This window comes from Oncorhynchus nerka, linkage group LG23 (genome assembly GCF_034236695.1).
Source record: "Oncorhynchus nerka isolate Pitt River linkage group LG23, Oner_Uvic_2.0, whole genome shotgun sequence".
Taxonomy (NCBI): Eukaryota; Metazoa; Chordata; class Actinopteri; order Salmoniformes; family Salmonidae; genus Oncorhynchus; species Oncorhynchus nerka.
The window spans coordinates 25,650,723-25,663,523 of record NC_088418.1 but is presented as its reverse complement, the minus strand read 5'-3'; the positions used below and the strand labels follow the sequence as shown (position 1 = coordinate 25,663,523).

Sequence of the window (12,801 nt, the reverse complement as noted above, 5' to 3'; positions counted from 1 at the left end):
TGGGTCTTTCAGCATGACAATGATCCCAAACACACCGCCCGGGCAACGAAGGAGTGGCTTCGTAAGAAGCATTTCAAGGTCCTGGAGTGGCCTAGCCAGTCTCCAGATCTCAACCCCATAGAAAATCTTTGAAGGGAGTTGAAAGTCCGTGTTGCCCAGCAACAGCCCCAAAACATCACTGCTCTAGAGGAGATCTGCATGGAGGAATGGGCCAAAATACCAGCAACAGTGTGTGAAAACCTTGTGAAGACTTACAGAAAACGTTTGACCTCTGTCATTGCCAACAAAGGGTATATAACAAATATATAACACTAGATAGATAGATAGATAGATAGATAGATAGATAGATAGATAGATAGATAGATAGATAGATAGAAAGAAAGAGAGAAAGAGAGAGAAAGAGAGAGAGAGAGAGAGAGAGAGAGACAAAGAGAAGGGTTCACAACAACTGTTTCTGAATCAGAAATTTGCTGATTTGGGCCTATTTCTCCACTCATTTGGATTTTTTAAAATGTGTTTTCTACTTTACTTGCCTTAGCCTCTTCATGCTTCTTAAATGTTTTCTTTCTTTCCCCCTGCAATCATACAGTGGGAAATAAGAGGAGAGAGTGGGGGAGGGAGCGAGTCGGTTCAGTGACTCACATAGTGACAGCTCCGGCAGGCTGACTGGCACAGGGTGGCCCTAGAGTGGGTTATGAAGGATTATATTGCTGCTAAGAAAATATCTCCCAAACGAATGCCTTGCCTGCCTGCCTGCCTGCCTGTCTGCCTGCCTGTCTGTCTGCCTGCCTGTCTGCCTGCCTGTCTGCCTGTCTGCCTGCCTGTCTGCCTGCCTGCCTGCCTGCCTATCTGCCTGTCTGTCTGTCTGCCTGTCTGTCTGCCTGTCTGTCTGCCTGCCTGTCTGCCTGCCTGCCTGCCTGCCTGTCTGCCTGCCTGCCTGTCTGCCTGCCTCTTGCAAGAACAATAAGGAAACTGTCTTGGGAGCCTCCTGTTTCAAAGGGAACCGGTGCTCGCTCCCTTTAAACAGCATGTACACTGGCACATGAAAAAGCCCTCCTGACAGACACAATAATGGCATCAATCACATTCAACTTTCATATCCCCAAATGGAACATACCACAGAATTTATTCGGAACGACTCAGGGTGATGGCTCGGTTTTATGGGGACATATTTTGGGGGGGGAGAGGGTCAGGCGAGTCGGAGAGTCAAACGAGTCAGGCTGGCTCTGGCTTATGCGAGGCTGCGCCGACTTATCCTCTGGCGCCCTGAACTGGCGACCCCTCCGCTCCTGCTGACGGCTCTCTGACAGTTGTCAGGCCTGCCGGGGAGACTGGGAATGTGGCGCGTGGGTGATCATTTCACAGCGAAGCCTCTGGAATGTGGGGAGCTGGTGTTTAATGCTATTGTTTTGTGCCATACCTTTCACAGAGCAGCAACAAGTTTGGATACGACTTTCTATATACAACCAACATTCACTCATCTATTAAATGATGTATTATTTTTGCACAGAGGGTGCTCCATAGTTTCCATTTGCCTCGCATTTAGGCCTCTTTCCTAACTCTTAAAATAGGCTATAGCCAAGCCTGTTGGCTGTAGGTCAAACTTTTGCAAAGTATGCCAGTCTTATCCACGCTAACGTCTATTTTACTTTGTTATCAGCAGATAAGACTTGATAAGAAACTATAAAATAGCTTCATGTCCATCAATAGAAAGTACAGCCTATCGGAAAGAATTCAGACCCTTTCACGTTTCTACATTTTGATACATCACAGCCTTATTCTAAAATGGATTAAATTTAAAAAAATCGACACAAAATACCCGATAATAAGAAAGAGAAAAAATGTTTAGAAATGTTTGCTAATTTATTACAAATAAAAAAAAACAGAAATACCTTATTTACATAAGTATTCAGACCCTTTGCTATGAGACTTGAAATTGAGCTCAGATGTTCCTACAACTTGATTGGAGTCCACCTGGTAAATTAAATTGATTGGACATGATTTGGAAAGACACACAACTGTCTATATAAGATCCCACAGTTGAAGTACAGAGAGATCCTTGATGGAAACCTGCTCCAGAGCGCTCAGCACCTCAGACTGGGGGCGAAGGTTCACCTTTCAACAGGACAACAACCCTAAGTACAGTCTCTGAATGTCCTTGAGTGGCCCAGCCTGAGCCCGGACTTGAGAGCAGAGAACAATGGGAGAAACTCTCAAAATAAACGTGTGCCAAGCTTGTAGCGTCATACCCAAGAAGAAAAGACTTGAGGCTGTAATCGCTGCCAAAGATACTGAGTACTGAGTAAAGTACTGAGTAAAGGGTCTGAATACCTATGTCTATGTGATATTTAAGTGTTTTACTTGTAATACTTTTTCTAACATAAAAAATAAAAAAATGCTTTGGGGTATTGTGTGTAGATTGATGCGGGGGGGGAAAAACAATGTAATACATTTTAGAATAAGGCTGTAACGTAACAAAATGTGGAAGAAGTGAAGGGGTCTGAATACAGTCTGAATGCACTGCATGTCTACGTCAGCAGCGCTTGCCTTTTGAACTTCCATATGTCATCATCCATCTTATCACCTATCCAATCTAGAGATACCGGTTCGGGTGAAGGAAATAGGCATTTGATGTAAAAATAGAACTTATCCACGACAGACAGACATGTGCCCTGTCTGGGAAGCGGGCACGCTTTGTAACAAGGGAATCAGATATCGAAGGCGCGGGGGAATTACAAAAGTGCGAGGGGAAGAGATTGGAAGACGTGTCTCTCCGCGTATCTGACAGGAATCAGACGGCTTCGTCAAAGCTCTGCCTCCCCTCTGAACTTACGACCATTCCGTCTAGTAGGCTACCAAATACACACAGCGGCAGCAGTCTTCTGTCAGTATTCAGACCACCGTTTGGATGTGAAACAATTTGAGCTAGGTGTGCGTCACTGGCGGGAATGTCAGAGAGTCCTAGGAAACCGCGGCCCATCTCTCCAAAGTCTGCCGTGCCGTGTTCTGAATGCTCAGAGAGTCCTAGGAAACAGCGGCCCATCTCTCCAAAGTCTGCTGTGCCGTGTTCTGAATGCTCAGAGAGTCCTAGAAAACAGCGGCCCATCTCTCCAAAGTCTGCTGTGCCGTGTTCTGAATGCTCAGAGAGTCCTAGGAAACAGCGGCCCATCTCTCCAAAGTCTGCTGTGACGTGTTCTGAATGTCAGAGAGTCCTAGGAAACAGCGGCCCATCTCTCCAAAGTCTGCTGTGCCATGTTCTGAATGCTCAGAGAGTCCTAGGAAACAGCGGCCCATCTCTCCAAAGTCTGCTGTGCCGTGTTCTGAATGTCAGAGAGTCCTAGGAAACAGCGGGCCCATCTCTCCAAAGTCTGTTGTGCCGTGTTCGAATGCTCAGAGAGTCCTAGGAAACAGCGGGCCCATCTCTCCAAAGTCTGCTGTGCCGTGTTCCGAATGCTCAGAGAGTCCTAGGAAACAGCGGCCCATCTCTCCAAAGTCTGCTGTGCCGTGTTCTGAATGCTCAGAGAGTCCTAGGAAACAGCGGCCCATCTCTCCAAAGTCTGCTGTGCCGTGTTCTGAATGCTCAGAGAGTTGCCGTGTATTTTTGAATGCAGAGACACACTTACACAAGACAGTTAGCTACCATCTTAACACTTATGTCTCAAGGTAAGTAAAGGCTTTCTCGTTCACCAGATACTTCTGCCTATGCACAATTAGCCTGAGGAAAAGGTTACAAGGTAGGCTACTTATGGACATTAAAAGACAGCCCCCAAAAGCACAAGCATTGGGTGAAGCAGTGTGTGTGTGTGTGTGTGTGTGTGTGTGTGTGTGTGTGTGTGTGTGTGTGTGGGTACTGTTTGTATGTGTGTGTGTGGGAGGGAGGGAGGAGGTGGAAGTTCACAGTTTAACGAGACGGCGTACCCATCGTCAGGCAGGGGCACGAGACCTGCCAGCTATGCTGTACACACCCTTGGAGACAAGCTGTGAGCCGTCTCTGACACACACATCTGCACACAAAACGCACGCACGCACGCACAGACACGCACACCACCGCTGTGGTATCCATAAACTTATTAGGGCGTCCATTTTGAGAGCAGCGGGCTCCGGAAAGATGAGTGTTCCTCAAGTGGTGAGTGCACAGTCAGATCTGTGTGTGTGTGTGTGTGTGTGTGTGTGTGTGTGTGTGTGTGTGTGTGTGTGTGTGTGTGTGTGTGTGTGTGTGTGTGTGTGTGTGTGTGTGTGTGTGTGTGTGATTGAGTGAGAAAGGTGTTTTCTAACCTTCAGGAGGCAAAGTGCAGGCCTTGGGCTGATTGTTGTTGCTGGCCAAAGACGTCCTGCGAGGAGGACTCCCACCAATCAGGTCTGAGTGGTGGACCCTGGCCACGGTAGGGGACTGGGGGATGCTGGGTAGTGTCCGGGACTTGGCCAATAGAGGCCTCTGCAGCTTCCTCTCCAACGACCTGGTGGTGAGACAAATCAATAACAGGTGATCAGTAATATAACAGTACATTAATATGGACATTCAGCAGATGTTATTTTACTGACTTGGAGTTGATATAAATTGTATGAGGCAGCAGGTAGCCTTGAGGTTAGAGTGTTGGGCCAGTAACCTAAAGGTCGCTAGTTTGAATTCCGTAACCGACAAGATACATTTTCTTTGCTACCTAGATAGGCGTGCTAAGTTTGTTAATAATAAAGTTAGCTAGCTTGCTTAACATTAACAATATGGACAAACTAGCTGCATTCTTAATCTTAACGTTGACACTGTTTTATTTTTCAAAAACTGTTATGTTCTCATATTTTGGTTGAGAAGATTCCTGTGATGAAACCGTGCAACTCGGCTACTCTGGTAATAAAAGTTTCTCAAATTTTCCGACTTATAATTAGACTTGGGGGGGTCGTTCAAGTGAAACTTCCCAGTCAGAATCGAGTATTTCCGACAACTCCGACACCACATGAATGCCTCATTTATTACAATTGCTCCAGGGACGCTGGTAAATGATGGACCCTGGCTCTGACCCCGACTCTCTGCAGGTGTCTCGGGGGATGTTGGGATACGCAAGAAACACATTTCTAATACACAGCTGTACAAGTGTGTCATAGGAAGAATATAGGCACACAACAGTTAATTACATGACATGTATGTGGCCAGTGCTTAACCATATGATAAAAAAAAAGAGAACCACCTACCGATTTGTATACAGATCAATAACAATCATTATCACCAAGGTTCTCATCTCAATATAATGAAATAAGAGAGTAGACATACGGTAGTGAATCAATATCTGTGGTAACACTATAACAAGTCTAATAGGCCTTACTCAGAATAATGCATTCACACAATGCCACAATCAACATTAAAAAGGCTGTAACAGCAAAAACATATGAATAAATAGAGAGTGAGCGGGAAAAGTCTTTGATCCCCTGCTGATTTTGTACGTTTGCCCACTAACAAAGAAATGATCAGTCTAATTTTAATTGTAGGTTTATTTGAACAGTGAGAGACAGAATAACAACAACAAAATCCCAAAATGCATCTCAAAAATGTTATAAATTGATTTGCATTTTAATGAGGGAAATCAGTATTTGACCCCTCTGCAAAACATGACTTAGTACTTGGTGGCAAAACCCTTGCTGGCAATCACAGAGGTCAGACGTTTCTTGTAGTTGGCCACCAGGTTTGCACACATCTCAGGAGGGATTTTGTCTCACTCCTCTTTGCAGATCTTCTCCAAGTCATTAAGGTTTCGAGGCTGACGTTTGGCAACTCGAACCTTCAGCTCCCTCCACATATTTTCTATGGGACTAAGGTCTGGAGACTGGCTAGGCCACTCCAGGACCTTAAAATGTGCTTCTTCTTGAGCCACTCCTTTGTTGCCTTGGTCATGTGTTTTGGGTCATTGTCATGCTGGAATAACCATCCATGATCCATTTTCAATGCCCTGGCTGAGGGAAGGAGATTCTCACCCAAGATTTGACGGTACATGGCCCCGTCCATCGTCCCTTTGATGCGGTGAAGTTGTCCTGTCCCCTTAGCAGAAGAACACCCCCAAAGCATAATGTTTCTACCTCCATGTTTGACGGTGGGGATGGTGTTCTTGGGGTCATAGGCAGCACCTCCTCCTCCAAACACAGCGAGTTGAGTTGATGCCAAAGAGCTCCATTTTGGTCTCATCTGACCACAACACTTTCACCCAGTTGTCCTCTGAGTCATTCAGATGTTCACTGGCGAACTTCAGACGGGCATGTATATGTGCTTTCTTGAGCAGGGGGACATTGCGGGCGCTGCAGGATTTCAGTCCTTTACGGCGTAGTGTGTTACCAATTGTTTTCTTGGTGACTATGGTCCCAGCTGCCTTGAGATCATTGAAAAGATCCTCCCGTGTAGTTCTGGGCTGATTCCTCACCGTTCTCATGATCATTGTAACTCCACGAGGTGAGATCTTGCATGGAGCCCCAGGCCGAGGGAGATTGACAGTTAGTGTTTCGTTAGTGTTTCTTCCATTTGCGAATAATCGCACCAACTGTTGTCACCTTCTCACCAAGCTGCTTGGCAATGGTTTTGTAGCTCATTCCAGCCTTGTGTAGGTCTACAATCTTGTCCCTGACATCCTTGGAGAGCTCTTTGGTCTTGGCCATGGTGGAGAGTTTGGTATCTGATTGATTGATTGCTTCTGTGGACAGGTGTCTGTTATACAGGTAACAAACTGAGATTAGGAGCACTCCCATTAAGAGTGTGCTCCTAATCTCAGCTCGTTACCTGTATAAAAGACACCGGGAGCCAGAAATCTTTTGATTGAGAGGGGGTCAAATATTTATTTCCCTCATTAAAATGCAAATAAATTTATAACATTTGTTGAAATGCGTTTTTCTGGATTTTTGTTGTTGTTATTCTGTCTCTCACTGTTCAAATAAACCCACCATTAAAATTATAGACGGATCATTTCTTTGTCAGTGGGCAAATGTACAAAATCACCAGGGGATCAAATACTTTTTTCCCTCACTGTATATATGGCACTTAGCAGTGCGACGTGCAGTGAATGCATACATTTTCCTGTCATCCCAGACGGAATTGAACCCCTGAATTTGACGTGGCTAGCGCCACTATTAGGCAGACTTGCCATTAGACAGTAGAAGCGATTGCCTCAGGCCTGACTTCATCAAGGGGTCTCATGAGCTAGGCATAAAAAAAATATTAAAATAATTGATCTGCTTGATGGCCCCCCATGCTCCTCTCAAGGCATAATGAATCAAAAATCTGTCTAAGCTAGAGATATGTTTCACTGATGTCAGCCTTTCGCACCTGAGGAGCAAGGTAGCAGCTCTACCGCGGTGTTTGTCAAACCAGGAGAAAAAAATGGTCTTCTCACGAAAACGTCTGTAGCGTCTCAACGGTTTGACCTATAAATTATTATGACCCCTCTATGGAAAGATGAGACTCCCACGAACACGATGGTGTTTGTTCACAAGTGTCTGAAGGTACCCTGGTACTTGGCCCAAAAATGTATGGAAGTAAATAGGTTATTTCCACATCAAAGGTATACAGGTAATTCCACTGCACAATTATCATTTTTTAAATTCCTGAGCTTTCTTATATCTCGCGGATATAGGACAGACACTTCAAAACATACTTCCTTTTGATAAAACATTGCATTCTCTGTTCAATGCGTTTCTGTGGGTAAATAGCAGTAAGGCTAAAGTCAATGTTTCATCAAATTATTGATTCATTTTTTTATATACCTATATGGGTCCTAAAACTCTAAATAAATAGCAAAATTATCTTTGGTATGACCATTATAAAACTACTACTTAGTTTAGTAGTAGTCTTGTGTTGCCATACCTCCATAATCACCCTTGGAGGTCTGGAGAATTTTACATTGCAAAAACAGTTTGAACGGTCTGCTGGGAGCCACATTTTTATTGGATGTTACATTTGTGACTCGTTTCAGGAAACTAGGCGTATGTTGCACATCACTACTTCACAGGAGAGGCATTTGAACATTATTTTTTCATTTTTTATAAAAAATACGTTTTTGGGGCCATGAAATTCCTTCTGGAACATGTGAAACTTTCATGTGCCTTAAAAACAAATAATTAGTTTTTCTCAGTCGCTTTGGTGCATTTCTTAGATCAAAAGTGCAATTCTTGATACTACTTGTACAAATTCCAAATCATCTAGTCACTTGTGCACATCATTAAAGCAATTTCTTATTCCTTTGAACAATTTGCCATTGATAATGTACAAGTGTCATCTTTTTTCCACATTATCAATTGCTCATGTCATGTTGATCAAAATATAGTAGATGGTTCTCTGTTGAATAGTCTTACCCCTCCATACATCTAGGCATTAGTTCCTTGCATAAGCCATTACATGCAAAATTGTTGAACTATTTGTCATAAACTGTCAAGCATAGTTTTACACATTTCTATTAGACCTTTTGTACAAAAACGTGAATTGATGAATCGTGCAGGGGAAATTGACCCTCACTCATGAAGGAATGTAAAGTGTTAGTTCAACCAACAATCAACCAGTTGTCTAAATTGCTCAAAGGTGCATCTCATGAAGAATCAATTGGCAAGCATATATAGACAGACCATAACACAGAGTTGCAATGTTTTACAGTAAAATGTGTGTTCACATAGTTTTTGTCTATGTGAAAGTGTGCGATGCATCACTGCATTTTTCCCCACATAGGACTGCAAGATTACCTCAAACCGGTGGCAGAGGAGCCCTTTTCACACCTCAACATGAGGAGGCTATTTGCACCATGGTCCTAGCAAACAATGCCATGAGACTCAGGGAAATACAAAGGACCATTATAGAAGACAACGATGTCTTTGAAAACATCCATACATCCATAGAGTTAAGGAGCTACGGTACCAGTATGTACAGGTAAAACATATACAGTGCCTTGCGAAAGTATTCGGCCCCCTTGAACTTTGCGACCCTTTGCCACATTTCAGGCTTCAAACATAAAGATATAAAACTGTATTTTTTTGTGAAGAATCAACAACAAGTGGGACACAATCATGAAGTGGAACGACATTTATTGGATATTTCAAACTTTTTTAACAAATCAAAAACGGAAAAATTACAGCAACATTTTATAGTGATACATAGTACAGTAAGCATAAACTGCACACATTTCCATTGCTGTGGAAGGAACATGCAATATATGTGCATTTTATGTCACTCTTCCTTACCAAAACAAATTCAACTGTCTGTTCTGGGATATAGCGTATAATGGAGTTGGAATCAAGTGAACCCTCTCACAACTTTGTATACGTGGATGAGGCTGGCTTCAACCTGACCAAATGCAGAAGGAATATCGGAATATATCGGAATATCATCGGTCACAGAGCTACTGTGGATTTGCCAGGCCAACGGGGAGGAAATAACACCATGTGTGCTGCTATTTCGGAGCATGGTGTCCTAACCCATATCCCCCTTATAGGGCCATACAACACCCAGCATCTACTCAATGTTTAGAGACTCTCTACAGGGCTCTCATCCCTGATGATGAGAGGGGTCTGTTTAGAGAGGATTTGCCAAAGTATGTGGTCATTTGTGATAATGTGAGTTTCCATCGATCAAACATCATAAGGCAATGGTTTGTGACCCACCCGAGGATGCTCGTAGAATTCCTCCCACCTTATTCACCATTCCTTAACCCAATTGAGGAGTTATTTTCAGCATGGAGGTGGAAGGTGTACGATCGTCAGCCACACACACAGATGACCCTGCTGGCTGCAATGGATGCAGCATGTGAGGACATCACAGTAGACGCCTGCAGAGGATGGATAAGGCATTCCAAAAGATTCTTTCCACTTTGCATTGGAAGGGAAAATATCCGGTGTGATGTGGATGAGAATATGTGGGCCGACAGGAACGTCTGGATGTGTAGAGACAGCACAACAGTGCTGCGGGCAAAGTTGTGCCTTAGGGGTGGTTTCCTGTGTTTCTTTCTAATTTAGTTTTTTTTTCCTTTGTGCCCCTTGGGTTGTCCAGTCTCTTTCAATCAATAACCCACATACAGTAATATGTAAATAGTACTGTTGAAATTGATATATGCCATAGAAGTGCAGCCTTGTGCATTTTCAATACAGTAACTGTCATCCAAACTGTAGCCTAAATTTACATCAGGTAATACTGTCAAAGTACACAGTTACATTGACAACATGCCTAAACATTTTGACGACCTTGTTCGTGAATGACTTATCATTCTTATCATTCTGATGACACTGACATGATCATTGGCATGAATATTTACTTTTGAGAGATGTACTAAGGATTTTTAGTGACTGACTAGCTCTAGAAACATATCTATTGTATATTGCAGTTTGTACAAATTGTTCTGAGAAATGCACTTATTATTTTGCACATGTTAGGGATGATGTGAAAAATGCACCAAAGCCACTGAGAAAAACTGTAAAAACAAAATCATTACAAGCATAGTTGGATTAGCCAAAGAAAAGGGCAGGAACCTTCCCGGTAGCCATGATTAGCTGAGATAATGGATGGGCTGGACATGCCGAGAGGTGAGTTTGGATTGGTCTGCCGTGTGGCACGCTTCTGTCTATAACACAAACTGCTTAGTATGTGTAGGTAATCCTTTCTAAATCGTCTTTTTTGAAAGATATCACGAAGAACTGAACAAGTGTTGCTAAGGCTCTTCACTTTCTGGAGGACAGAGGTTTGAAATCAGTGGAATGCCCGGTGGAAGCAGAGTATGATAGCATTTGATTGCAACTGCAGAGGGAGTCGAAAAGAGAACATAGAAGGCTGTTGTATAAAACGCCTGCCTGGATTACATTTTCAAACTAAGGGCAACCATGGCATCTGTGACAGAGAGGGAGAAGCATTCCTCCATGTATACGGGTAAGAGACTCTAGCTGGCTACATTTACAGATATTATGTTTCTTGGTTTCTAATTTTGTCAGAAAGTCGTTTTCATTGCAAGTTAAAGCGTACTGTTAGTTTGCTGGCTGGCTATCGTTACGTGTATGACGTGTAGTAAGATTATTCATATCTCAAATCCATTTGCATTGCTAGTTATAGCCTAATGTTAGCTAGCTAGCTAACATTGAACCTAGTTGGTTAGCTTTAGCTACCTGTAGATTAATACAGGGTAGTAACGTTATGAGTTGGGATTATGGTTCATTGTTTAGCTAGCTAGCTGAATAAAAGACTCCACTATGCAAGTAACCATTTCACTGTACCATTTACACCTTCTAACAAACTAGATTGTCATTACTAATTTCATTTTTATACGGATGAGATTATTGGTGTTACCTTTTTCATAACGACAACGACAAGTTTGATGTCGGACGACAACAAAATGTTCATGATGTCACTCCGGCAACTGTATGTCAGCTCCTCATCTTGACATGTCGACAGACGTAGTAAAAACCAGCCTTTAGTCTTGAAATCTTTGGTTGTTTAGTACACTACTATACTCACTCTGTTTAGCAATGCTGAATCCTTAAAGAGACAGGTGGAGCTAAGGCTTAAGAGGGTGTTATCAATGCTGAATGGGTGTAGACAAAGAAGAGCTCTCCAGTAGGTGTCCCAAAACATTTAAGGGCCATTTTCTCAAAACTGGGGTTACAAGTTTATCAACTTTCAAAGCAGAATTACTTTCCCATTAGTTCCTCAACTGTAGTGTATTATATACCATGTTCTAGCTCTGAGTCTCTACTTTTATCCACCGTAAATACCCCAATTTCAAATTTTGCAACATAAGACCGAATCGAGGAGGTCGGTCACATTTCAAGAAAACTCCCCCCACATGCCCGTTGCTGCTATGCGTTATATTTATCAGTGTTTTCAGACTGGGAAGGACACATTTTGCAGAGAGTTGGAAGAGTTGGAAGAAAAACTTAATTATGCTTTGTCAGAAGTGTGCTCCATACACAAAATCGACATACATCAACATATTTTGATGTGCTTTTAAAAAAGCAAGCAAAGGCAATTGATTGATTTGATGTGTAGCGGGGCTTCACTGATTTACACCGGTTCTCCCTCCCTATTTAGCTACTTTTTCTGCCATGAACTTCCCCAGGTGTACCCATATTAGGGAAGCCTGGTTCTCAACGAGGCTTGCTTAGTAGAAACCCAGCCCCTGGCCCTTAGACTCTAGGGGGATACAATACACATTTCTTGAGTAAAAAGACAGGTGCTGATGATAATACTGCCATCGTCGTCGAGACAGAGGCAGAGGACATGTATGTGTAGCCCATGTATCTGATGCTGTCTGGACAAAAAGAGTTTCGCTCACTCGGATGGTTTCTCCGGTGAGATAGTCTCAGCCACCTGTGAACTGAAGAATAATTGGCGGGTGTACAGTGAGCTGTTCGGATGTGGAAATACTTTGGTAACCTACTTTTTGAAGTGATTTGTTTGACAATCGGATGAAAGCATCATGACTGGTTGTGTTCAATGGCACATTAAAAGGTAATACATTTGTACAGTTAAATTGTGTCTTTACTAAAAAAAAGCATTTCAAAAATGTTCTAGGAGGAGTGGCGGGGATGGAGGAGGAGCTCAGACTGGCCTTTGCCTGTGGCCTCCAAATCACTAAGTTCACGCCTGGGTAGCGCCATGCTCTTACACACTGAGTCAAACAGGACCATACATGTCAGTCATGCCAATTGTCTCCAAAGAAGCTGTCAAAACACAAATCTAACTTAATTAAATTCAGAGAAATGTAAAAGTCACGTCCCCTATGTGCAGGCTCGTACAGTGTTTTTAAACCTCTGGTCCATGGATGGACCCGGCGTCGAACCATGAGATGTTGATGACCA

The 12,801-nt window shown here is 43.1% G+C and overlaps 1 protein-coding gene across 4 annotated transcripts in view; it reads right to left on the bottom strand.

Annotated features, from left to right (window-relative positions):
- Window positions 1–12,801, bottom strand: part of ankfn1b (ankyrin repeat and fibronectin type III domain containing 1b) — a 296,942-nt gene that overhangs the window by 195,960 nt on the left and 88,181 nt on the right. For all 4 annotated transcript variants that reach the window (XM_065007988.1, XM_065007987.1, XM_065007989.1 and 1 more), the window contains exon 3: window positions 4,276–4,457. In XM_065007988.1, coding sequence (XP_064864060.1) covers window positions 4,276–4,457 — 182 coding nt within the window. The remainder of the gene's footprint in view (window positions 1–4,275; window positions 4,458–12,801) is intronic.